Below are 25,295 nucleotides of genomic sequence, written 5' to 3'. Positions count from 1 at the left end.
TCCAAAAGCTCAGAAAGCATTTTATTAAGTCAGAACAAATATTAAGGCACAAAAATACGTCACTTTTTTTCAAATAAAAATCTTTGAAATAGTTTTGTGCTACATTCAAAGCAACATCTTCCAAATTATACAATAACTTAACTTCTTAAATAAAAAATATACAACTTTAGCCCCTAAATTTTCTTCCCAAATACATGTTTTCCTAGTTCTAAAGAAGTTTCTTCTTGAGCTCCTATGTCATAATACACATGTCCTTAAATCTCCTTTTGTCACTTAAATACATTCTTTAGTACTTTAACCAATACGTTACACTTCCTTCTTTAAGGCGTGGTGTTTTGCATTGCTTATCGCGTGTTGTTGATCATACCAAGACACAAGTCCAGCACTAGGGGCTTATAAAGCTAGTATAACACGTCTCATAAACCAGTTATGTACAGTCTAGTGCAGCAGACTCAAACCCCTTTTTAAAAAAGATATAAAAATCAATCACATGTACATCTTTTATATCCTCATTCTTCACATTATAGTAGTGCAAATACACTGTGTTAGAGTGGGGAGGTCTAGTGCTCTCTATAGGACATATGGAAGATTTTAAATATTTTCTTCACATCTTATCTCTTGGGCTCAAAAAATTCACACATTCATCTATTTTTCCTTATATTTGAAATGAACTTTCCTTTAAAGCAGATACTAATATTCCTCTAACTTAAAACATGAAAATTCCCTTTTAAGCCAACGTCATACATCACAGAAATCACAGATGGCACAGTAAGAACACTTAGGCATTTCGCCTAGAAACACAGAGAACTGGACTCTTACCCTCAGATCCCTGCACTCATAAGGAGACCCATCCTGATGGCATCCTAAGAATAAATTGGTGTGGCCGCCTCGAAGACCCTGACCACCAGTTTCTGGAGTCTTTGTGCAGAAGCAGTGGTGATGAGCTGTGACAGTGTTCCTGAGTGTGACTTCTCCCCGGGGGTCCTTCATAAGCACTAAGGCTACAGTTCTGGGGCGCCCCCTCCTGGGCACATGAGGGGGCCAAGAAGGCCCTCTATAGGAATATCTGATTCAGGCTGAGAGTCTTCAGTAGACAACACACTGACCACCGAGGACGACAGACACGGTATGCGTCCTTCGGAAAACATTTCTGATGAGGTTATCAGGAGAAAATTCTGCTTTCTGTGATGATGAGAAAAGTCCGCATTTTGGTACGTAGCTGGGCTATGCAGGCACAGCATTATTTATCTTGTCAGCTGCAGAAAGAAGTGTTTTCATCAACACTATCAAGGTTACATCAGAGGTGTTAACACGCATCACTGCACACTTCCCACTGACTCCCTACTCACACTCCACTACCTCTGCAGCTGGAAAACCAGGATTCTGCACTTCAAAATTCAACTGGAGCCATATGAGTTGGGGATCAATCTGCTTCAAAATCTGGGGAGTGGTATCAGATACAAACGTTAGGAACAAAAAGGAAATGGTCACCTCCAGCTCTGAAACAACTGGGCTGAGGGCCACATATACACCACGGTCAAAATGGACATAAAGGCTGGGAACACCTCACGTGGGAACACCTCAGGTGGAGTCCATTCCTGTGGCAGAAATGGAAATGAGGAAGGGAACCCACATTGTTAGACAATCTTTTCTTGGGAAGGATGTCCAAGGGCTAAAGCATGATGAAAGCCACGCCTTTCTCAGTACAACAGGGTCCAATATTCACTACTGAAAATACAGCTGAAAGTATCTTTAAAGAGTCATTACTACTAGAAACCTTTTTTATTTTTTAACTAAGCCCTATGAAATGAGCAAACAAGAAAGCAATTCAAAAGGTAGCCTTTTCAAAGAAACCATTTCGTTCTGTGGCTTACTATGGGAAAGAAAAAAAAAGGAAGGTTATAATTCAAGTGTTTGTACTGGTTAAGACCCTGATGCTTCTTCACCAAAAACTCTGAAGTCATCCTCAACTCCAAAGGTTAGAACTCCTTCAGAGAAAGACACAGAAGATTCTACCTTTAATTCCTATTCTAAACATCCACTAGCCCTGTATCTTTGGTCAGGAAAGCAGCAAAACAGCTACCGTTTCTGTCACACTGTAACCAATGGTTTTTCAAGTTTAGCATGCTCTGCATTAAAAAAATTTTTTTAAATTTTCAAATCACACATTACATATATAACAAAATAATGTATAAAACATGGTTTAAGGTTAAAAAATTAATTACAAGATTAATAGTGACATACTTACTATGCAGTTAAATACACGTATTATTACGAAACCAAATATGCTAGGATGATATAGAAGGTTCTAGTTTCCTCAAGGCTCACTGGTAATGAGCATCCCCACTTGCCAGGGAAGAAGTGCTCCGGTGGAACCACGTGGCCGGGTGACCCCACCTGTCCCAGGCGGATTCAGCAGCAGCACATACACACCCGGCCTAAGAGAGGGACAAGCAGAGCAGACTTTCAGAAGGGACCGCTCTCTCTATGAACTGTGCTCCCCTGAGCTCAGAGAAGATCAACGATTTGATGTGCATGGTGTGAGCTGCACACAAGGCCTGTGCACAGACCTGTGCACACACACACAAGCACACCCAGAGTAAGACTACCCATATATACACCCTTATGTTCCAACATTAATCGAGTTTTACTTACTGGGTTGGCCAAAAAGTTCGTTCAGGTTTTCCTGTAACCTCTCACGGAACAAATGAACTTTCTGGCCAACTCAGTATTACCAAATCACTTCAGCATGAAAGTCAAAGAGAATTATTATTGCAACGTATAACTATAAAACCAACAGATGGAGACACTGATTTAACCACATCTCAGAAGAATCATATCACTGTTTTGAAGCTCAGCAAAAGAACAATAGGAACGTTGATGTAAGTAAGTTATTTTAAATTGTCATATTTTTCAGAAAAAAAAAAAGAGAGAACCCACATGCCCAAATCCACATGTCTGCCACCCATCAGCTAAGGGTAGCTGGGAACCTATCTTTATTATAATACTTCTCTCAGATCATTGCCAAGTAGGCAATGTAATGGACATGAAACTGGCACTCAGGGGTCAGTTTAAAAAGGGCCACAGAACCCTCCTCCCATCTGAATTCTTAATTTTCACACACAGATTTCCGAGATGATGCAATAAAAACTTGTTGCACTATATCAAAACAAAGTTCTCTTTTAGTCTTGAGGAAGTCCTTCATCATTCTTGGGTTCCATCACATTATTTTTTCGGAAGAGAACATTTTTTCTGCCATTTCAGATCTGGTCATAATTTCCTTTAGAAAAAGGGGAGGGGTAGATATTCGTTAAAATGTTGATGCTTCTTCTAAGACCTAACACAATTCTCTATAGAGTCTCTATAAAGTAGTCACAATTTTGTGCCTTCCATGCCACAATATACATAGAAATATTAGACATAAAAAATAAAAACCATATAGTCCAGACTTCTACTTATGGAGTATAATCATCCAGGTATTTGTCTGACTTAACCAGTTTAAGTATTTTTTCAATTAGAAATCAATCATTTATGAAATGAACACTATAAATGCCCCTTTAAGAGTAATTCCATGGTATACACGTCTGTAGTTATAAATCCTAAGGAGTCCAAAGGTTTTTTGGGGGGGATGTTAATTATTGACTTTATTGGAAGATAGCTGCTTTACAATGTTGTGTTGGTTTCTGCCATACATCAACACGAATCCACCACAGGTATACGCACGTCCCCTCCCTCCCATGCCCCCGCTCCATCCCCACTCTGGGTTGTCAACAGAGCAGCGAGTTGAACTCCTTTCCTTGTGCTGTACAGCAGATTCCCATGGGCTACCTACTTTGCATACGGTAATGTCTGTTTCCCTGCTGCTCTCTCAATCCCTCCCACCCTCTCCTTGCCCTCTCCTCTCCCCGCTGTGTCCACAAGTCTGTTTTCTGTGTCTGCGTCTTTACTGCTACTTGACCCTGCAAACAGGGCGAGTGAAATGGTTTCCTAGCAAGGTGTGTGCATACAGCAGCCTTCCTAGAAGTTCCCACCCTACTATGGTCAAACCCCACAGACAGAGAATAGACTTATGGACACAGGGGTGGGCAGAGTGGGAGAAGGAGAAGGTGGGGGCATGTGGAGAGAGTAAGGAAACATACACACTACCATATGTAAAGCAGAGCGCCAGTGGGGATGTGCTGGTGACCCACAACTAATCCCCCCAAAACCTCCCCAAACCCACATCGTCTGTTCACATTCCCTACTTTGTAAATGTAAACCAGTTAGAAACTCTATTTACTGCAGGAAAATATCTATCAGGGATTAATTCGGACAAACTGCCATCTTGAAGTCTTCTAAACTCTTACATCTTAAGATGTTAAAAATTCAGACTCAAAACTTCATAGAATAATTCTTCCCTCCTCTTATACCAGTAAGCATTTATTATATATTAATATTAGTATTACATGTTAGTATCTTGCTCCTGTTTTAAATGAGGATCCAGTTCCTCAAAACTTTACCCATAACTCGATGCAGTCTTTTGATCTGCTTAACTTGTAATCATATAAAATAGTAACTTTCAGAATTTATGAGATTCATTTCTACTTTGTGAAAATAATAGCTCCAAGACATAAGCAAAAATACTTTACCTCATCTGAATCCACTAACACTGGAAGAGCTCTGAAATAAAAGAAAAAAAAGTTGACAAAATTATTAAAAGGCCAGTGAATCTACAGAAGCTGAATACAAGCATATCCCAAGATCCACCAATTCCCATTCCTGGAAGACACAGTTGACAGAAATGAATCCAGAGTCACCAACAGACACACGGCACTGCTGTTCTTAACATGCTCCAAACTGGGGGACTGGGATACTACAGAGCCCTCTGAAAGGAGGTATGATGTTTTGAGGGATCAGGTTTTGAAAACCAACACTAGTAATCTACAGTTACAGACATCAGTAGGGCAGTAGCTTTGGGAGAGTGGGGTCATGATTTGGGAGGAAAACAAGATGGTTCTTAGGGTGCTAGTGATGTTCCAGCTTTTGGTCTGCTATCTGGGTGCTGGTTACATGAGTGTGCTTATATTAAAAATGTATTAAGCGATACACTTGGGCAACCAATTATGTTTTTATTTTTAAGCCCCTGTAATTTTTAACTTTGAATAGCTGGACAAATGTCTTGACTAGCGATGTGCTATCTAATTTGAAAACCCATGTGTCGTCTGCTTTTGTGAGAATGAAAGAGGGATGAACAGGCTTGACTGTAGGCATCCTTTCACTACGAACCTGTATGTTAAATCATCATGTACACTTTAAATAAATACAATTATAATTAAAATTATACATATTTTTAAAAAGATGGATGAGTGAACATATTACAAAAGGTGGTATTTATAGAATCAAGTATTTAATTCCTATGTCATTGTTATTACTGACTAGACACAAACCTGTGAAGGGCACTGGAAACAGAAAAAATTACACAACATAATCTTTGTTCAGAAAAGAGAATAATACGGGTAAAAAGAAAAGACAAATGGAGAGCCTCGGTGTGTGATGAACCAGTGAGAGGGAGAGCCCAAAGGAAAGGTCTAGTGTCAAGGTCTCAACATGAAAGTCACACCAATGCACAATCCCAAAGATGCCACTGGCAGCGCAGCTCGTGGTGGAGACGGAAGAAGGTGAAGCGGGGGCCTCGGAGATGTGCGGGAGGAGCTGCTTAGATGGCTCAGAATAATACCGTTAAGAGAAATCCAGAGGAGATGACTACCTTAGGGAAATATGAACCAGAACCTTGGAGGCCAAGGAGAAAGCTTGGCACCTCATTTAGAGATAAACACCAGCAATGGCTCCTGCTGTGAGGGAAACGACTGTCTAAAACTTACTAAGATGGAATCGGTGCACTGAGACGGAAGGTGAACTACGCTAAGCTGGCCTTTCTCATTTATCAGAGACACAGAAAAGCCATGATATACAGCATGTGAGTATCAGAGAACACACTAGGTCATATGGGTTATTCATGATCTGTTTAAATTGTCCTACGACTTGCAAAATTTTTGTTCCATTTCTACAGAAGCATATAAAAGGACTTCACATACACGTGAATGTGAAGTCCAGTTTCTAAACTTGCTATGTAAACAGCACATGCATGTTGGGTAGCACTGAGCTAAACTTCTTATTAGACAGAAATGGTCTAAATAGGAAGTAAATGGGAGCAGGGAAAGGAACAAACCACCCTGCTGTCTACTGTGGGAACAGCTACCTGGAATTCCTGTGTCACAGAGCAGCGGTCCCCAGTCTTTTTGGTCCCAGGGACCAGTTTTGGGGAAGATAATGTTTCCATGGACTGGGGTGGGGACTGGGTTGGGTGGGGATGCTTTGGGGATGATTCAAGCATATTATATTTACCATGCCGCCACTGATCTGATAGGAGGCGGTGCTCAGGAGGCAATGTGAGTGATGGGGAGCAGCTGTAAATACAGATAAAGCTTCTCACAGTTGCCCGTCACTCACCTCCTGCCAATACCAGTCCATGGCCCGGGGACTGCAGTTACATACAGACACTAGTCTGCGGCCCGGGGACTGCGGTTAGATATAGACACCGATAAAGAAGAACCCAAAGGGCTCCAAGTCCCAAGCAGGCTTCCTCTGCACTCGCTTTCCTAAGCTCATGTTTCTCCTCCAAAAGCATTCCCACGCTACATGTTATTGTGGTTACATGTGTTTAAACTAAAAAAGTTTGAACTTTTCCATATTATAAAGGGAAAACAAAATGACTCTGACCCTGATAAACTTAAATAAAAAAAGGAGCTGGTTACAGGGCAGGAGTATTAAAATAGCTGTTGTGCACTGAAAAGGAAAGAAGAAAGACAGGCCAAGGCAGGGCTATGTTTTCTTTGCATTTCAGCATGAAGTTAATCTGTCCATCACTAGTGATGGGGGCCCATAGAAGCACACAGAGGAAAAAGGCTTAAAAGGCACATAAAAAAGTATGAAAATTATCCCTTTATACTACAGCCTAAATATTAGATTCAAACTTTAACAGAGGATATTTACACATCTGTGAATGAAGAGGGAATATTTTCCTCCACCCATTTCAAATCTTCACTCTGTAGAAATAAACATTTACATATTAGCATTTGCGCAGAATTCTGAAATAGAATACATATACATAATTTAAGCATTTACATTTAAATGCATGACATTCTTTTAATTTCTACATAGCCTAAGAACTTCACTCATGCCACACAGAAACTATGCCAGGATTTTCTTAAATAGTCAAACAAACATTTGGACTTTGGATTTTTGTACTTCTCTGGTTTTAGTTAGATGCAAAGGCGTTATTTTTTTTGTCTTGAAAAACCACAGTAAAAACAAAAAGCGCTGATTTATAAGATAAGCAACAGCATGGATACTGATTTGTATTCATTGTTTTGCTTCCAGCATTCATCACGGCTACTGTGCTTGTTTTATATCATGATTTTACAATTTTTCAAAAGAAAAAGCTGATGGTAGAGATATTCTAACTTTATAAAAGCCTATTTATTCCAACTGTTTGTGTTTAATGCTCATTTCTCTACAGGAGAAAAGAAAAAAGAAAAAAAAAAGCAAGTCAGTCTGGGGGCTTCCCTGGTGGCTCAGATGGTAAAGAATCTGCCTGCAATGCCAGAGACCCAGGTTCAATCCCTGGCTCTGGAAGATCCCCTGGAGAAAGGAATGGTTGCCCACGCCAGTATTCTTGCCTGGAGAATTCCACAGACAGAGGAGCCTAGTGGGCTACAGTCCATGGGGTTGCCGAGTCTGACATGACTGAGCGACTGACACTTTCACTTAGGGTACCTACATTTTTTTTTTCTACAGAAAATGTGCTTATAGTCATTTTACTGAGACTAAGAAAAATAAAAGGTATACTGAATATTTTGGTTTACAATGTGAAATAAGACAAATTAGCTATATGGAATCCTCTGGTTCTAGCATTAAAGATATCTTGCTCACCTAGAGAGAGAGAGAAAAAGCAACTGAGCCAATACTAATAGGAACCCAATTCTCTGTGTGAATCTCAGGGAGAAATAAGTCAATCAAGAAAAACAAGGTTCCAAACTTCTGAGCTGGCTACATAATTTCAAGAAATGAAAGCATTTTCCCTTGCTATATGTGCAAAAATTGAGCTTTAAAATAAACTGAGACAAATCCGTAAAATAAGAGAAAAGTTTCTTAGCAGGCTGAGGGTTTAATAGATCTAAAGGCAGATAAATAAAATCACTGTACTTTATTTTCACTTGTTTGACCATGCAGCAAGTGGGATCTTGGTTCCCTGGCCTGGGATAGAAGCTGTGCCCCTACAGTGAGGCAGAGTCAGCCCCTGGATTGCCAGGGAAGTCCCAAAACTCCTGTACTTTTAAAAGCTTAGTTAAATTACCATAAAACTATTTAAAGAACATACGTTAAAGAATTACTAATTACCAAAAGTAAAAATTAGAGAAGTTACCAAATCCAACTAATGAAACTATTCATACAGCATCCATCCTGTCAGGACTTAGGTGTGCTCATACACTCTTACACCTTGTTAACCACAACAGAGGTAAGAAAGCCAAACACAAAGCTGTATGACAGGCATTTACATTTTGTTTAATTACTTTCATAACTACCACTTTATGCATAAATAATATGCATAAAACATCTAAAAACTCATTTCTAGCCTACATTTTACCATTTTATTCAAGCTTATGTGGTTTAACACTCCTCCAACAGATAAACATCATCTGAAATGGCTTCAAAGATCACTTAAAAATGCTGAAAAATTAACACAAACTTTTACTGTAACAAAGCATCTCGAGCTTTAATATGCATGGGACTCATCGATGGAATCCTGTTAAAAAGCAGATTTAGATCCAGCTGGTCGGGTACACGTCTGAAATTCTGGTCCATAGACAACACATGAAAAGCAAGGGGCTTCCCTGGCAGCTCAGAGGTGAAGAATCCACCTGCCAGTGCGGGAGACATGGGGTTAATCCGTGATCCAGGAAGATCCCACATGTCACGGAACAACTAAGCCCATGTAGCACAGCTATTAAGCCTGACCTCTGGAGAGCCGGAGCCCCAGCTACTGAAGCCACGTGCGTAGAGCCGTGCTCTGCAACAAGAGAAGCCTGGGCACCGCAACCAGAGAGACCACTCACTGCAGCTAGAGAAAAGTCTGAGCAGCAACCAAGCCAGTACAGTCAGAACAAAAAAATAAAATTATGTACAGAAAAGTAAGGGTTTACAGCAGTTAGTGGTCAGACTTAACTAGTACCACTACTTGGTAACATTTACTTTCATACAAAAAACCTAGTGAAAAATGTTCTCTGGAAGGTTGATGAACGTGACATTCATACAGATTTCTGAAGTATTAAAGACTATTAAATATATATTATACTCACAAAATTATCAGAAGTAGCAGATTTAGCTGTTCCATTGGAAACTGTTTTTGAGGCTCTTAATTTTATTCCTTCAGCTGTAATGAGAAACATTATAGAAATACATAAAATTATAAAATAACATTTTCCTTTGTAGCCTCACATTTGCTGCTGCTGCTGCTAAGTCGCATCAGTCGTGTCCAACTCTGCAACCCCATAGATGGAAGCCCACCAGGCTCCCCGTCCCTGGGATTCTCCAGGCAAGAACACTGGAGTGGGTTGCCATTTCCTTCTCCAACGCATGAAAATGGAAAGTGAAAGTGAAGTCGCTCAGTCGTGTCCGACTCTTAGCGACTCCATGGACTGCAGCCTACCAGGCTCCTCCGTCCATGGGATTTCCCAGGCAAGAGTCCATATTTCTAGTCCATGGGATTTATCAATATTTCAATATTGATAATATTGAACAATATTCAATATTTATCATATATCGATAAAAATATCAATATTTCCCATCCATGAGATTTCCCAGGCAAGAGAGTCCTCACATTTTATAACTCTATAAAGAGACTTCTAATTTCAAAAACCTATGATATTGGAATTAATTTGGCACTAGTAAAAGACAACAAACTGGTTCCAAATCAGGAAAGGAGTATATATTGTCTGTATAAAAGCTGTATATTGTCACCCTGCTTATTTAACTTATATGCAGAGTACATCATGAGAAACGCTGGGCTGGAAGAAGCACAAGCTGGAATCAAGATTGCCGGGAAAAATATCAATAACCTCAGACATGCAGATGACACCACCCTTATGGCAGAAAGTGAGGACGAACTAAAGAGCCTCTTGATGAAAGTGAAAGAGGAGAGTGAAAAAGTTGGCTTAGCTCAACATTCAGAAAACTAAGATCATGGCATCCGGTCCCATCACTTCATGGCAAATAGATGGGGAAACAGAGCAAACAGTGACAGACTTTATTTTCTGGGCTCCAAAATCACTGCAGCCATGAAATTAAAAGATACTTGCTCCTTTGAAGGAAAGTTATGACCAACCTAGGCAGCATATTAAAAAGCAGAGACATCACTTTGCCAACAAAGGTCTGTCTAGTCAAGGCTATGGTTTTTCCAGTAGTCACGTATGGATGTGAGAGTTGGACTATAAAGAAAGCTGAGCACTGAAGAATTGATGCTTTTGAACTGTGGTGTTGGAGAAGACTCTTGAGAGTCCCCTGGACTGCAAGGAGATCAGTCCTGGGTGTTCATTGGAAGGACTGATGTTAAAGCTAAAACTGTAATACTTTGGCCACCTGATGCGAAGAGCTGACTCATTTGAAAAGACCCTGATGGCTGGGAAAGATTGAGGGCAGGAGGAGAAGGGGACGACAGAGGATGAGATGGTTGGACAGCATCACCAAACCAATGGACATGAGTTTGAGTACACTCCAGGAGTTGGTGAGGATAGGGAGGCCTGGCGTGCTGCAGTCCATGGGGTCGCAAAGAGTTGGACATGACTGAGCTGATTGACAAGTACATTCTTCAAAGTGTTATTGCATTGGTAAAATAATCTGAAGCAACAACAAAATCCACTGAACAATATGTGCTGCTTTATTTCTGGACTCTTCTGTTTAAGTTTTCTGACATTTAATCTCCTAATTTATTAATCTATCTCTTGGACTCTATTCGATACTCTGATACATCTCTGTCCTTCTGCCAATACCATACTGTCTTGATTAGTATAACTTGAAATTTTTGTCTTGAAATCAGAGTTAAGTCCATTAATTTCATTTTATTTAGACATAATTCCCACAGCATAAATGCACCATTTTGAAGGGTACACATCTGTGGATTTCAGGACAGTCACGAAATTATGCAATCATCACCACTATTAATTTCAGAAGGTTTTCATCACCACCTCCCATACCCATTAGCAGTCATTCTCAATTTACTCCTTCCACCAGCCCCTGCTGCTGCTGCTGCTGCTAAGTCGCTTCAGTCGTGTCCGACTCTGTGTGACCTCACAGACGGCAGCCACCAGGCTCCGCCATCCCTGGAATTCTCCAGGCAAGAACACTGGAGTGGGTTGTCATTTCCTTCTCCAATGCATGAAAGTGAAAAGTGAAAGTGAAGTTGCTCCGTCGTGTCCGACCCTCAGCAACCCCATGGATCACAGCCTACTAGGCTCCTCCGTCCATGGCATTTTCCGGGCAAGAGTACTGGAGTAGGGTGCCATTGCCTTCTCCGACCAGCCCCTAGCAGACACTAATCTATTTTCTATCTCCATGGATTGATCTATTCTGGACTTTTCACGTAAATAGCATCATATAACGTACAATCTTTCATAATTTATTTCTTTCACTTAGCATAATGCTTCAAGATCTACGTTGTAATTACGAGCACGATTAGGCTCTTCCAGATCTTTTGTATTTCCATATATATTTTAAAGGGTTTCCATTGTGGCTCAGTGGTAAAGAATCCACCTGCCAATGCAGGAGACACAGATTGAATCCCTGGGTCGGGAAGATTCCCTGGAGAAGGAAATGGCAACCTACTCCAGTATTCTTGCCAGGGAAATCCCATGAACAGAGAAGCCTGGCAGGCTGCAGACCATAGAGTTAGATACGACAACAAAAACAAATTTTAAATCTGCTTAACCATTGTTTTAAAAGTCAGCTAGACTTACAATTGGGATTGTACTGAATCTATTTTACATATCAATTGGGGAAGTGATGGGTTAATAATACTGAGCTATAATTCATAAACATGTTAAAGCTCTACACTCACCTCTAATTTCTCTTGGCGCTGTTTTGTATTCTTCAGTGCAGTTTTGCACATTTTTTCCATTAAATTTATTCTTAAATATTTTATTTTTGAAGCTACTGTAAATCATATTTTAAATTTCATTTAAAAAGTATTTCCAGTTGGTATGTAAAAAAACAACTAATTTCTGTGTATTGGACATACATCTTATGTTTCTGTTTTATTCAGTTATTAGCTCTGTTGTGTTTTTTTCCTATAGATTTCTTAGGCTTTTCTACACACATAACCCTGCTGTCTACCAATACAAACAGATTTCCTTCTTTCCACGCTTCATGCCTTTGTATTCTTTGGGCTGGTCTGTGGGCTTTGCCTTTCTTGACCTCCTGTTGTGAAGTTGAGTCACAGTGGTGAGCAGTTATCTCTGTACCTGGTTTCCAGTCTTGGAAGAAAATTCACCATTTCACCACTAAGTATGATTTCAGATGTGGTGTTTTTTCATACTATTCTATAATTTGTTTGCTAAGTGGATTGCTTTTATATTAAAAAAAAATGAGTAGGTACTGAACTCTGTGATACGTGTTTCTGTACCTATTGAGATAATTACGTCATTTTACTTCCTTATTTTTTAGTTGAATTACATTGATTGATTTCCAAATGTTAAAACAGCCTTGCAACTCTGGAGTGAAGTCCACTTGACAATAATGACCTTTCAATACTGTGCTAGATTTTATTTACTCATGTTTTTAAAGAAATATTATGTCTCTACTCATAAGTGATATTGGCCTGTAACTTTTTCTTTTTTGTCTTTGTTCGATTTTGGCATTTGAGTTGTGCTGGCCTCATAAAATTCGTTAGGAAATATTCTTACCAGCTCTATGTTCTGAAGAATTTGTGTAAGATTAGAATGTTTCTTCCTTAAGTATCTGAAGGTTAGTTAAGCCATTTGGGTCTGGTGCTTTATGGGAAGATTTTAAACTTCAATCCAATTTCCTTAAGAGATATAGGGCTATTTCAATTTAGTGGCATAGGGTTAGATTAGGGTAGTTTCTTAAGTGTATTTTTCAAGGAATTTGTTCATTTTATCCAAATGCCCAATTTCTTCATAATACCCCTGACCTACTTTCTTACTATAATAATGTCTATTTTTCCAGTGTTGGAAATTTGTCTTGCTATATTGTTTGTCTCTATTTCTGGTTTAGATTACCTAGAGGCTAACCCATTTGTATTCATCATTTCTAAAAGAAACTACATTTGGCTTTGTTGATTTTCTCTCTCTCTCTCTGTTTTCTATTTCATTGATGTAGACAGTTCACTTGATTATCTCCTTCCTTCTAACTACTCCAGTTTAATTTGCCACTGTTTTACTAGCTTCTCAAGATGGAAACACATCATCACTGATTTTATATGTCTTTTTTTTTTCTTGGTAATATAGACACTTAGAGCTATTAATTTTCTAAGAATTGGCTTAGTTGCATCCTATAAAATGTGATGTTTTGTTTTTATTATCACTTTATTATGAAATACTTAATATTCCTTCGATCCATGAGTTACTTAGAAATGTATTATTTAATTTCTAAACATTTGTTTATTTTGTAGATATACTGTTACGCATCTAATTTAACCATTGTGACCATAAAACTCTGTGATTATAACTACTGAAATATATGGAGACATTTTTAATGGCCGCTCACATGGGTTATTTTATGTAATGCAGACTTGAACACTTATCTTCAGTTGCTAAATGTAATGTTCTATAAACATCAATCAAATCAATAAGGTCAATGGCCTTATTCAGTTCTTGTACATTGTTACACATATGTTTTCATGTCTTATTAATCACTGAAGAGAAAGTGTTAAAATATCAACTTATTTGTATCTTTCTTTAGAGCTTCAAAATTCATGAATCAAAATTTGATATTAGATATCATTAGATATATACACATTTAGGACTACAATGTCTTCTTGATAACTTCACCCTTTTATCATTAAGAAGTGACACTACACAGCCACACTAGCTTTCTGATGCTTACTGTTTTCATGGTTTATCTTTTCCCATACTTTCAACCTTTCTGTGACATTTTTGAGGTGTCTCTTGTAAACATCACACAGCTGAGTTTCATATAATTTTTTAACAATCTGACAATCTCTTCCTGTTGAGTATTTAGTCCACTTGCATTTATTTTAAGTATCAAAATAGGTTACTTAAGTCTATTTTGCTTTAGTATTCAAATTTGCTTTACTACTTTATTAAGAACTATAATACAATATTGATTTCATTTACTTCATGTCTACATGTTATAAATCTCACATTATTTTTGCTACAAAAAGTTAGTTGACTTTTAAAAGACTTTTTTTAAAAAACAGTGACTTTTTATATTTCTCCATGTATGTACTATTTTCAGTGCTTTTCCTTCAGTCAGTTTCATTTTTGTTTCTTGATCAATTTTGGAAATCTTCTGGCCAATATTTTTTCAAATATTCTTTATGCCTCATTCTTCCTCTTCGAGAGCTCCATTATGTACCTGTTAGACTGCTTAATCGGAGAAGGCAATGGCACCCCACTCCAGTACTCTTACCTGGGAAATCCCATGGACGGAGGAGCCTGGTGGGCTGCAGTCCATGGGGTCGCTCAGAGTCGGACACGACTGATCGACTTCACTTTCACTTTTCACTTTCTTGCACTGGAGAAGGAAATGGCAACCCACTCCAGTACTCTTGCCTGGAGAATCCCAGGGACGGGAGCCTGGTGGGCTGCCATCTATGGGGTCGCATAGAGTCGGACAGGACTGACATGACTTAGCAGCAGCAGACTGCTTAATACTGTCTTTCTGGTCACAAAAATTAGTTCATTTTGTTTCTAGCCTTTTGTCTCTGGTTTTCAGTTTGAAAAATTTCTTTTGCTTTGTCTACAGATGCTATTACTTGGTTGTATCCAATTTGCTTGTCTACTGTTAATCCTATTTTATGGATTTACTTCAGATGTTCTGCTTCCCTGGTGGCTCAGAGGGTAAAGCGTCTGCCTGCAATGTGGCAGACCCGGGTTCAATCCCTGGGTCGGGAAGATCCCCTGGAGAAGGAAATGGCAACCCACTCCAGTATTCTTGCCTGGAGAATCCCATGGATGGAGGAGCCTGGTGGGCTACAGCCCACAGGGTCACAAAGTGTTGGACGTGACTGAGTAACTTCACTTCCACTTTCTTTCCGATATTCTATATTTAGTATTTTTATCTGGTTCTTCTTCTTCTTTTTTTTTGTTTAGTTTCCATGTCTCTCCTGAAATTTCTCTTGCCTTCACCAATCTATTCCTACAGATTCTTTGTTGTTGTTGTTCAGTCGCTAAGTTGTGTCCGACTCTTTGCAACCCTATGGACTGCAGCACACCAGGCTTCCCTATCCTTCACCATCTCCCAGAGTTTTCTCTAACTCACGTCCATTGAGACAGTGATGCCATCCGACCATCTAATCTTCTGTCACCCCCTTCTCCTCCTGCCCTCAGTCTTTCCCGGCATCAGGGTCTTTTCCATGAGTCAGGTCTTCGCATCAGGTGGCCACAGTACTGGAGCTTCAGCATCACCATCAGTCCTTCCAATGAGTATTCAGAGCTGATTTCCTTTAGGAGGGACTGGTTTGATCTCTTTGCTATCCAAGGAACTCTCAATACTCTTCTTTAGCACCACAGTTTGAAAGCACCATAGATTCTTTAACATATTTATGACAATTATTTTTAAAGTCTTTCTTGTTAATTGTAACATCTGGGCCATTTCTAGGTCACTATTGACTGATTTTTCCCTTAACTATGGGTCACAGTTTCCAGTTTCATTCCCTGTCTAGTAATTTATCATTGTATATGGGACATTGAGAATGGTATCTTATAGATTCTGGATTCCCTTATCTCTGAGAAGTGTTTTGTTCCAGAAGGCATTCAGATTATGGCTGGATCACTTTAATCTTTGGGGGACATGCTTTCAGATTTTATTAGGGTTTATTTCAGTTTAGCTCTAGTCCTAGGGTAAATTTCAGTGGTCCCAGACTGTGGTCTTTATTTCTAAGAAGTAGCCCTTGAATTTCAAACTCTGCAGTGGGCATGTGCTGAAATTTCTGTTCTGCTTCTTAACCAAACAGCTATTGTTTTCCCCCTGGCCTTTTGGAGTCTCAAAATGCCCCTTTCAGGCATCAGACAAGATTAGAGAGACTTTTTAAAGACTGTGGAATTTCTTCCTCTGTGGCTCTCTTTTCTTTTCCCTCAATTTCCAGGCATTCTTACAGCCCCAAGCTTACTCTCCAATTCCTTGCATCAGTGAGATTACACCTATCTGCTTGAGCTCCAGCCTGTCTCATTGACTGGGCACACACTCTGGACTGAAGCTCTACAAATGTGGAACTTATTAAGTGCGGCTCTTTTCTTTCAACATGAAAGTTCCTCCAGTTTCTGCCTGCCTTTCATTGCTCTCCAGTGCCTTTAAACAATTAATTAAAAAAAAATTCTGTCCAGAGTTTATTCTAGCTATCAGCAGGAAGACTGTCCAACACAATTCATTCCATCATTACTGGAGCCAAAACCAACACACTGAATTTTAATATCTCTGCTACGAGAAATTTAGCAATCATCATTAAGAAGATTTATCAATATTATTTGGGAGCTAAGTACAATATATACCAAATCAGTCTTGTGGAAAACAAGTATACTGACTTCAATACTTAGACATGAAGAGCAAACAAAAGCTCCAACTACAGTAACAATCTGGAAAATTTAATTACTGACTTTTCTTCTTGTGACTGTCTACTGTAATAGAGCTTTCCTCAGATACAGTCTTAAAAATATTTTACAGGAAAAAAAGTGTTGCTGACCTTGCATCACAGGTAGAGACACAGTATTTTTTTGTTACAATAGATACAATGGTTATTTAGTAAGAAAACATATCACTCACTTAAATTTTCAGATGTTACCATGAATTCTTCAATTTCATCATCAGAATCATCTATTAAAGGCATGAAGGCATATCTAAATAAAAAACAAGGAGCAGTTTTACTAGTGTGTTTAAACCTGTTCAATGCTCAGTTTACACCTGAAACAGTCATTCCAGGGACCCCTCTTCCCTCTTCCTGCGGGGAGACCCCTTTCTCCCCCGTATCTCTCCTTTCACTGTCTTCCTTCTGTTATATTTGTCTCCCCACTTGACTGTATACCTCTTAACAGCAACAACTACTTCTCTGGTTTCTATAAATGCTTTTCTAACATTGTAGCAGAAGATGAACAAAATCCTTGCCCAACTATGTAAGATACCTCTGATTATTTGCTGATGGTCTCCACAAAAACATTATTACAATAAGAATAAGTGAGAAAAGGAAGCTCCAAAATGCATCATCAACCCAGAGTTCCATCCAGTCCTAGAACAAGGATGATTCAAACAGGAAAAGTTAATTTTTGATAAACAGATTTCCCACTGAAATAGTATATAATGACAAGTACTAATGAAATCCTTCCAACCAGTAAGTCTTCAAAAAAAATGAGCACATGTTTTTTCAAGAAACATAAAAACTAAGAAATTCTATCTTAAAATCCATATTAATGCTTAGTTGAGCCTTATAATCAATCCAGTGAATAAAACCCTAACAAATTAAACAGTATCATGAAAAGAATTAGAGCTGAAAAGGGCTTCAGAGGTCAATTAATTTATTTTCTAGACAAGAAGAGTTTCTTCTCTCGTGAAATTTTCCCTAAGGCAGCAGAAGTCCAGGGTTTTCACAGGGCTCTTTATAATTATATAGAACTAGCAAGGAGATCAAACCAGTCAATCCTAAAGGAAATCAACCCTGAATATTCATTGGAAGGACTTATGCTAAAGCTGAAGCTCCAATACTCTGGCCACCTGATTGGAAGAGCTGACTCACTGGGAAAGACCCTGAGTCTGGGAAAGAATAAGGGCAGGAGAAGGGGAGCAACAGAAGATGAGACGGTTGGATGGCATCATCGACTCAAAGGGCGTGAGTTTGAGCCAACTCTGAAAGATAGTGAAGGATAGGGAAGCCTGGCGTGCTGCAGTCCATGGGGTCGCAGAGTCAGACTTGGCGACTGAACAACAACCAATATAGAACTAGAGGCTATTTCCAAATCAAGAAATCCCCAGAAGGGCCTTTTATATTTTCAGTCTAAGAAATATATCTTCTAACTAGAGAATCCAAGGAGAATATCTCCTGAATGTTCATGATGAGTATACTATAAACATGTATAAAATCCTAGGAACATGTCGGGCTTAAGATTTAGAATCCCACTTAGATGCAAAGCAACCCGGTCACACTGTGTGCTGGAAGAAAACGATTTCCTGTTACCTTAGACTATTCAGGGAGAGGATTCCTTTTCAGAATACAACAAAAGAAGCTGAGAAAAGGGCAAAATTGGAAACGGAGATTTAGGAGGAACTTTGTTTCAGACTTGTTAAAAGGAGACAAATGTTTTTCTAATCCTGCACAAAATAATTCCAAGTAAATGGAATATCTCTATTACAGTTATCTTGGTCTACAAACACAAACTAAACTCTTCAAACTTACACAAAATAAAAGAGTACAATTAAAAATGAAAACTGTTTACATAGAAAGATTATACTTACTGATTGACATTTTGCAAACCTAAATGTCTTAGTTGTCCACACCATAAACACTACAGATGCTGAAACACACCAAAAAAAAAAAAGTCAACCTCTGAAGGGACATGTACAATACTAAAATAATTTATTATAAAAGAAAATCAGATAACTTACCCAGTATGGCAAAGATGAGGGTATTTGTAAAGTGCCTGTATAAAGAAAATTTTACTGTGTTCTTTCTTAGCCTGAGAGTCTTCATAGTTTGTGCCAAACTTATAAAAATGTGAAAAAGAGTTAAGGGAAAAATTTTAAATAATAATACATAGTTAAGATTAAAAATGAAATAAGAATCTTCTGCTACATTTCCAAAACTACTGCTACACAGAGTTCCTATAATTTAAAACTAATAAAAACACAGAAAATGTCTTCTCCACTAACGTATAATCACGATAGCAATTTTATTACAGATTTTGTTGTACAATGTGCCACTGTCTGAACTAAGTAAACAAACTTGAAGGAAAAAGAACGTAAGGACAAGACCTACGTTGTGTTCCTTCAGTGCCAAGTTCTCGAAACACAGGACAGAGCAGGACACAGACTAAATGCTAGGTGCAGACGCCATCAGGACGTGCCATTCGGCTTGTGGTTTTCTGTCTCCGTTTCTTATTTTTTTGTTTCTGGTCTATTCTCATTCTACACTCTGAATGATCATAATTAAGAAGTCATGTCATCTATCAATTCCATTTTACAAATTAAAAAAAAGACTGAAATATGTCAAGTAAAATAAATCTGGACTTGGGTAAGGAGAGAATTTATTCAAGAGATTACTGCAGTATGGAGAATATTCTGATGCTAAGATCTGTAGGAGTCCCAAAGGCCAGGCAGGGAAGGGCTTTGCTTTTATTACTGTTGTTGTTGCTTAGTTGGAAGTCATGTCCGACTCTTACGCGATCCCACGGACTATAGCTGGCCAGACTCCTCTGTCCATGGGATTTTCCAGGAAAGAATACTGGAGTGGGTTGCCATTTCCTTCTCCAGAAGATCTTCCCAACCCAGGGTTCGAACCTGCATCTCTGGCATTGGCAGGCGGGTTCTTCACCACTAAGCCACCAGGGAAGCCCTTTGCTTTTGTAAGGAGGTGTAGATAGGACTCGAGAGTGGCAGGTGTGGGCAGGGGGTGGCCTGACAGGCCAGTTGCTCGGGGTTATGACTTTCCTTGAGGCCTGTAGGTTCTCAGGAAGGGCTGTGAAAGAGGGCTGTGGGTGGATGAAAGCTCAGGGACCTGGGGGAAGGAGAAGGCTTAGTCAGTTTGGTGCAGTCTGACGTTTTGTCCAGATTAGTCAGTAGGTATACAGGTTTGTATCTGGCCTTGTCGTAAGTAAACAAGGGAACACCTGGGAAGCTCACTGAAGTCCCATGGGGAAAGGCAGCTTTTAAGCCTTTTCCCAAACACCAAAGGGTGGAGGCTGTCTTCGGGGTGGCTATTTTCCAGCAGCACAGGGCTCAGGTAAACAGTGACATTGTCAGATATGAAGAAGCAGAGAGAGACCTGTCCACTGGCTCCTCAGCAGTGAGGCTGTGCTCAAGCCAGAGCTCTGTAAACATGGGCAGCTTTCTCTGCAGCCTGCCAAGCCCTGTGTAGGGATCACCCACTGAACATACATCACAGAGCTGAGCAAAGGGGAATGTAAGTGGCACATTTTAGATTTATTTATGCCTCCTCTTTAAATTCCCAATACTTCATTAATCAAAAACTTCATTTTAGTCCTAAAACTACCAAAGCTGCTTTTCAATTTTTCTGTGTTCCGTCGCTTCAGTCATGTCTGACTCTTTGTGATCCCATGGACCCATAGCCTGACAGGCTCCTCTTTCCATGGGATTCTCCCAACAAGAATACTGGAGTGGGTTGCCATGCCTTCCTCCAGGGGATCTTCCTAACCCAGGTATTAAACCTGTGTCTCCTGCATTGCAGGTGTGTTCTTTACCACTGAGGCGAAGAGCTGACTCATTGGAAAAGACCCTGATGCTGGGAAAGATTGAGGGCAGGAGGAGAAAGGGAGACAGAGGATGAGATGGTTGGATGGCATCACCAATTCAATGGACTTGAGTTTGAGCAAACTCTGGGAGATGGTGAAGGACAGGGAAGTCTGATGTGCTGCAGTCCATGGGGTCACAAAGAGTTGGACACAATTTAACAAATGAATAACACAAATGACCCATTAAGTTGCAACAGAAGATCAATTTGTATCAGAACACAATTCAACCAATTAAGGTTGCTGTCAGGACTTACAGACATGGAAATACACGTTATTCAATAAACATGATCAAGACCCAATACTCTTAAAGCAGTAATGAAAGCATGCAGGCCCCACCACCCTGACGGGAGAGTCACCTTGCACGTGCTGCTGCTGTGGTTGGAAAAGGATATCCACCAGCACAAGCCAGAATCAAGAAGAGACAGAGGGAGGCTGGCCAGAAGCACAAGGTCAGAATCATTTGCCTGCAGCAAAAGAGCAAAATAAATAAATAAATAAAACAAACAAGCAGGAAAAGAGAGGCAGGAGGCAACAGCTTTTTAGCATTTTCAGGCTATTTTTTCTATTACTGTAGGTAGAATCAGATTCTTACAGAAGAAGCTAGATTAGGTTCATTGAAAGCAAAGGAAGCATGGTCAAGATTCCAACATTTGATTCTGTCAGGATGTGGTCCTGCTTCTTTGCTTGTCATTGGTAATCATTTAGGAAACCCACTACCTCTGTGTACAGAGAAAGTGGACTCTTCATGTCAGTAATGAAAACTACAGAATAGCAATCTAAGAGCAGACATCAGAAATTCAGGTTGAACTTCCTTTCCTCTCACCATAAAATGCAAACCAAGGGAATTTCAATTCCTGGATATCTTCATGACTTTGATCTCTAACATCTTAATTAAAAATACCAGTAATTGAGCAAGCTAAACCTTCCCCTTATTTTCTGTGTCTCCCCACCTGAGTCTGGCTCATGACGTGTTGGACCAAAGCCAAAGTTATCCATAAAGATGGCAAGTTAGCCTCATTCAAATCCAGACGGAATTAGAGCCTTTATAGCCACTTTTCTCTGGAATTTTGGGCCAATTTGCATGACTGTGTGTTTTTCCCAATGAACTACCTTATGGGTGGTTAAGAGCAAGAATTCTTTGAAACACACATGTGTAAATGACCAGAAGAAAAGATAACATAGGTTTTTAAAATGCGAAGTCTGTAGCTCAAGTAGTTGATGGAGGAACACATGCTCCCTCACATAAGCATACCCAAGCTTAGAAACAAGATAATTCCAAACCGAACAGATATCTTAAGCTCATTTTCTAAGCATGCAATGACAGAAGAGAAGACACGAAGGCTGGCGATGGCAATGCTGAGCCCTGCTAGTAGCTAGTCTGCCTGTGTGCTCAGTCGCAGTCGTGTCCAACTCTTAATGACCCCATGGACTCTAGCCTACCAGACTCCTCTGTCTGCGGGATCCTCCTGGCAAGAACAGTGGAGTAGGTTGCCATTTCCTCCTCCACGGGATCTTCCTGACCCAGGGATCAAACCCGAGTCTCTGGCATTGGCAGGCGGATTCTTTACCACTGAGCCACCAGGGAGACCCAGTAGCTAGGTCACCTCCCCTGCAGTTGTACTTGCCCAGCTCCCAGGGTAAAGTCTTAATCACTGGACCGCAAGTCCTCTGACACATTTTTTAAAAAGTCATCCTTGAGTTCTCTCTTAGAAGATTTGATCATGCCATTCACCTGTGCAGCTTCAACTCCTTGATACTTTCCACCTTCGAAGAACTCTAAACTCTTAAGCATGTCGTTCTGTCTTTCCCTTCTGGCCCCACCTTCTAAGATTCTCCCACACGTGGTACTTACAGGCAAGCTGGTTTGAGATATTCTGCCACTGTCTCTATATTTTCTTGCTCCCAGTAAGTTGGTCCCCTCATATCTTCCCAGAAGGCTTTTCCCCCAGTTCTTTTCCTGTGTGTGCCTGCCAAGTTGCTTCAGTCGTGTCTGACTCTTTGTGACCCTATGGACTGTAGCCCACCAGGCTCCTCTGTCCATGGGCTTCTCCAGGCAAGAATACTGGAATGGGTAGCCGTGCCCTCCTCCAGGGCATCTTCCCAACCCAGGGATCGAACCTGCATCTCTTATGTCTCCTGCACTGGCAAGCGGGTTCTTTACCACTAGTGCCCCTGGGAAACCCTAATTCTTCTCCTAGTAAATTCCCATTTGTCCGTGCAGTCTCAATTTAAATGTCACCATCTCCGTGAAGTCTTTCTGGACTGTCAGCCTGCAATTAATTTCTCTTTCCTGTTTGCACAGCACCTCTGTAAAATGGCAATTATTATTGCTATGTTGCTCCTAGTTAAGTACTTGTCTCCTCTACCTGATTCCTCAGTATGTTCATTTAAGTTTGCTAAACTAATAGAAAAAATAAAGATATTTTTAAATTGAGGAATTGCTACTTTTTCATCTTCAACTAAATTCCTGTAACGCATAATTATATGTCTTCTGCTACTATTACAAATTAAAGATAGTATGATTTTGATGACACAACAACAAACTACTTTAGGACACAGTAAAGGATATGAACCATACAAAAATGGAGTCAATAAGTGCTAAAATGATGTCACCAAGGACAACAGCTAAATGGTTAGAACCCTGAAAGACAAAAATAGGGAAAAAATCTGAACGTAAAAATTTCATTATAATAATCATCTGACGAAGAAAAACAGTTTATCTCCTCTCATCATTTTATAAAAGGCTATATAAAAGATTTTATTGCCTAACAGAATTGTATTTGAGCACATGGAATTTATCTGTTTTAGTAGCCACAAATGTTAGTTTGTCCTCAGCCTGTCTAGTGATAACGTAAAACTGCGCTATGGAGTGGCAAGCAAAACACAGCACGTCCCGCCCAACTCAGGTCAACCGTTTCTCTCTCTGCCCTCTCCTCACCAAACGCGCAGCCACGGCTTCTAAAGCAATGGGCTCCTCCTCCTCCCCTCGCAGGTGAAAGGATGTGAAAAAGGTAAAACAAGGAAGAGGAGCTGAAACCACAGCCTGGATGCACACGCTACTCAAGAGCTGACAGAGAATCACACCCAAAACCGCCACATCTAAGATGCTGACCACGTCAAAGTGTAAAGAAATACATCATCTACCTGTGGGATGTTTATCCTTTCTATTTTCTTCCCAGCAAAGATAAGCTTTCTATGAATTATGTATGTAAATAGAAAGTTCTTCACTGTTATGTAAAAGTAATAATAAATGCACCTTTCAAGGAGTCAGAGATAAAGAGAGGTGTCTCTAACCCAGAATGCATGTATGTCAAAGACACTGGAAGGAGGGTGAGGTTTTTAACATTATTGGACAAATGCCTGTCTTTAAAACGTCAGATCAAACTATGTGAAGTAAATGTATGTGGCAATGTACAGATTATTCACTCTGTGTACAATGGTCTGATTTCACTATCTAATCCAAAAGACGTCTTAGTAAAAATTACACAGTTCTCTGAATCAAAAATAGATAAATAAATAAATAATAAGCTCCTTAATCACTAAGTCATCATCAAACATATCAGGAAGGAAAACCAAGAGCTAGACATCTAGTGGTCTTCGCAGATACAAATACTCGCTCTTCTCTGGGGTGAACTACTGCTGCCCTGGCTGCCAGAGCCACTCCTCCCTAGAACACTACCTCCTCCTGGTTCCTCCACGAGTAGGGCCACTGAGTCCCCTCAATACTGAGCCCACCAGTCAGGGAAAATGGACAAGTACCTGACGCTTAAAAGAGCGAAGACATGTAATGTCTGCATGCTTAGAAGGTAAAATTAACTTTCTGCTCACTTACACATGTTTAAACGAAGGGTTAAGGAAGAAATGAACGTGTTCAGACTGTATAATGATAAAGATGAACATTCTTCATAAAGAATAACCATGAACGCTTTTGAGATGGGACTATTAATCATTCCTAGGGTGACACCAGGCAGTGCCTTCAAAAACCGTATCATTTTTAAACTGCTCTGGTTAGCCTTTTACTTTCAGGACATATTAAAAAAGAGAAATAGTCCACGGGGTGTGGGGGAAGTACTCAAAATTGAGCCCTTTTCACAAATTTCCTATCTTTAAAAATTCATCTCAGGAGATAAGAAAGTAAAGTCGTATTTCACAGCAACAACAAAAAAAAGTGCAAGTGGAATGATGCAGTTTTTACCCCAATGACTCTCATCACGCCTTCAACAGCCGCAAAGATAAAATAAAGAACCCCCAATCCAATGACCCGGTGCATGACGGTTCCTAGACGAGGCCTGGAATGAGGAGGAGGAAACAGGAAACAAGAAAAAGGTAAGTAAAGTGCGTCTGAGTACAGCAGCCGGCCCCGCTTCCAGCACCAAGGACGTCACCGTCCAGTCTCACCCGTCAGCTCCCACCACAGAGGGGTTCTGTTTAAAGCAGGCTATTCCCTGGGAACAAGGCAGAAACAGGCTCAGGAAAAACAGGCCTCCTTCTCTAGGACTTAAAACTGTATCGGTGCCTGTGAAACAACACTTAAAAAAAATTATTTAA

At 39.9% G+C, this 25,295-nt stretch overlaps 1 protein-coding gene across 12 annotated transcripts in view; it reads right to left on the bottom strand.

Moving 5' to 3' along the window:
• The window catches only part of TMEM87B (transmembrane protein 87B), a 50,982-nt gene continuing 25,687 nt past the window's right edge, over window positions 1-25,295 (bottom strand). For 5 of the 12 annotated variants that reach the window (XM_086328327.1, XM_086328332.1, XM_086328329.1 and 2 more), the window contains 10 exons: window positions 24,943-25,036; window positions 23,318-23,388; window positions 18,886-18,995; window positions 18,736-18,794; window positions 17,412-17,515; window positions 17,056-17,129; window positions 9,399-9,472; window positions 7,033-7,085; window positions 4,629-4,659; window positions 1-3,280 (listed from right to left, as the gene is read on the bottom strand). In XM_086328327.1, the coding sequence (XP_086184453.1) occupies window positions 3,221-3,280; window positions 4,629-4,659; window positions 7,033-7,085; window positions 9,399-9,472; window positions 17,056-17,129; window positions 17,412-17,515; window positions 18,736-18,794; window positions 18,886-18,995; window positions 23,318-23,388; window positions 24,943-25,036 (730 nt within the window). In that variant the 3' untranslated portion in view covers window positions 1-3,220. Of the gene's footprint in view, window positions 3,281-4,628; window positions 4,660-7,032; window positions 7,086-9,398; window positions 9,473-17,055; window positions 17,130-17,411; window positions 17,516-18,735; window positions 18,795-18,885; window positions 19,994-21,103; window positions 21,212-23,317; window positions 23,389-24,942; window positions 25,037-25,295 lie in introns of all 12 variants that reach the window. The other 7 variants (XM_086328328.1, XM_086328333.1, XM_086328330.1 and 4 more) reach the window with 4 other exon arrangements.

Source organism: Bos grunniens, chromosome 11 (assembly GCF_055505025.1).
Source record: "Bos grunniens cultivar Pamir isolate PY7600 chromosome 11, Bosgru_T2T1.0, whole genome shotgun sequence".
Lineage (NCBI taxonomy): Eukaryota > Metazoa > Chordata > Mammalia > Artiodactyla > Bovidae > Bos > Bos grunniens.
The sequence above is the reverse complement of the archived record's forward strand: the minus strand, read 5'-3'. Positions and strand labels throughout refer to the sequence as shown.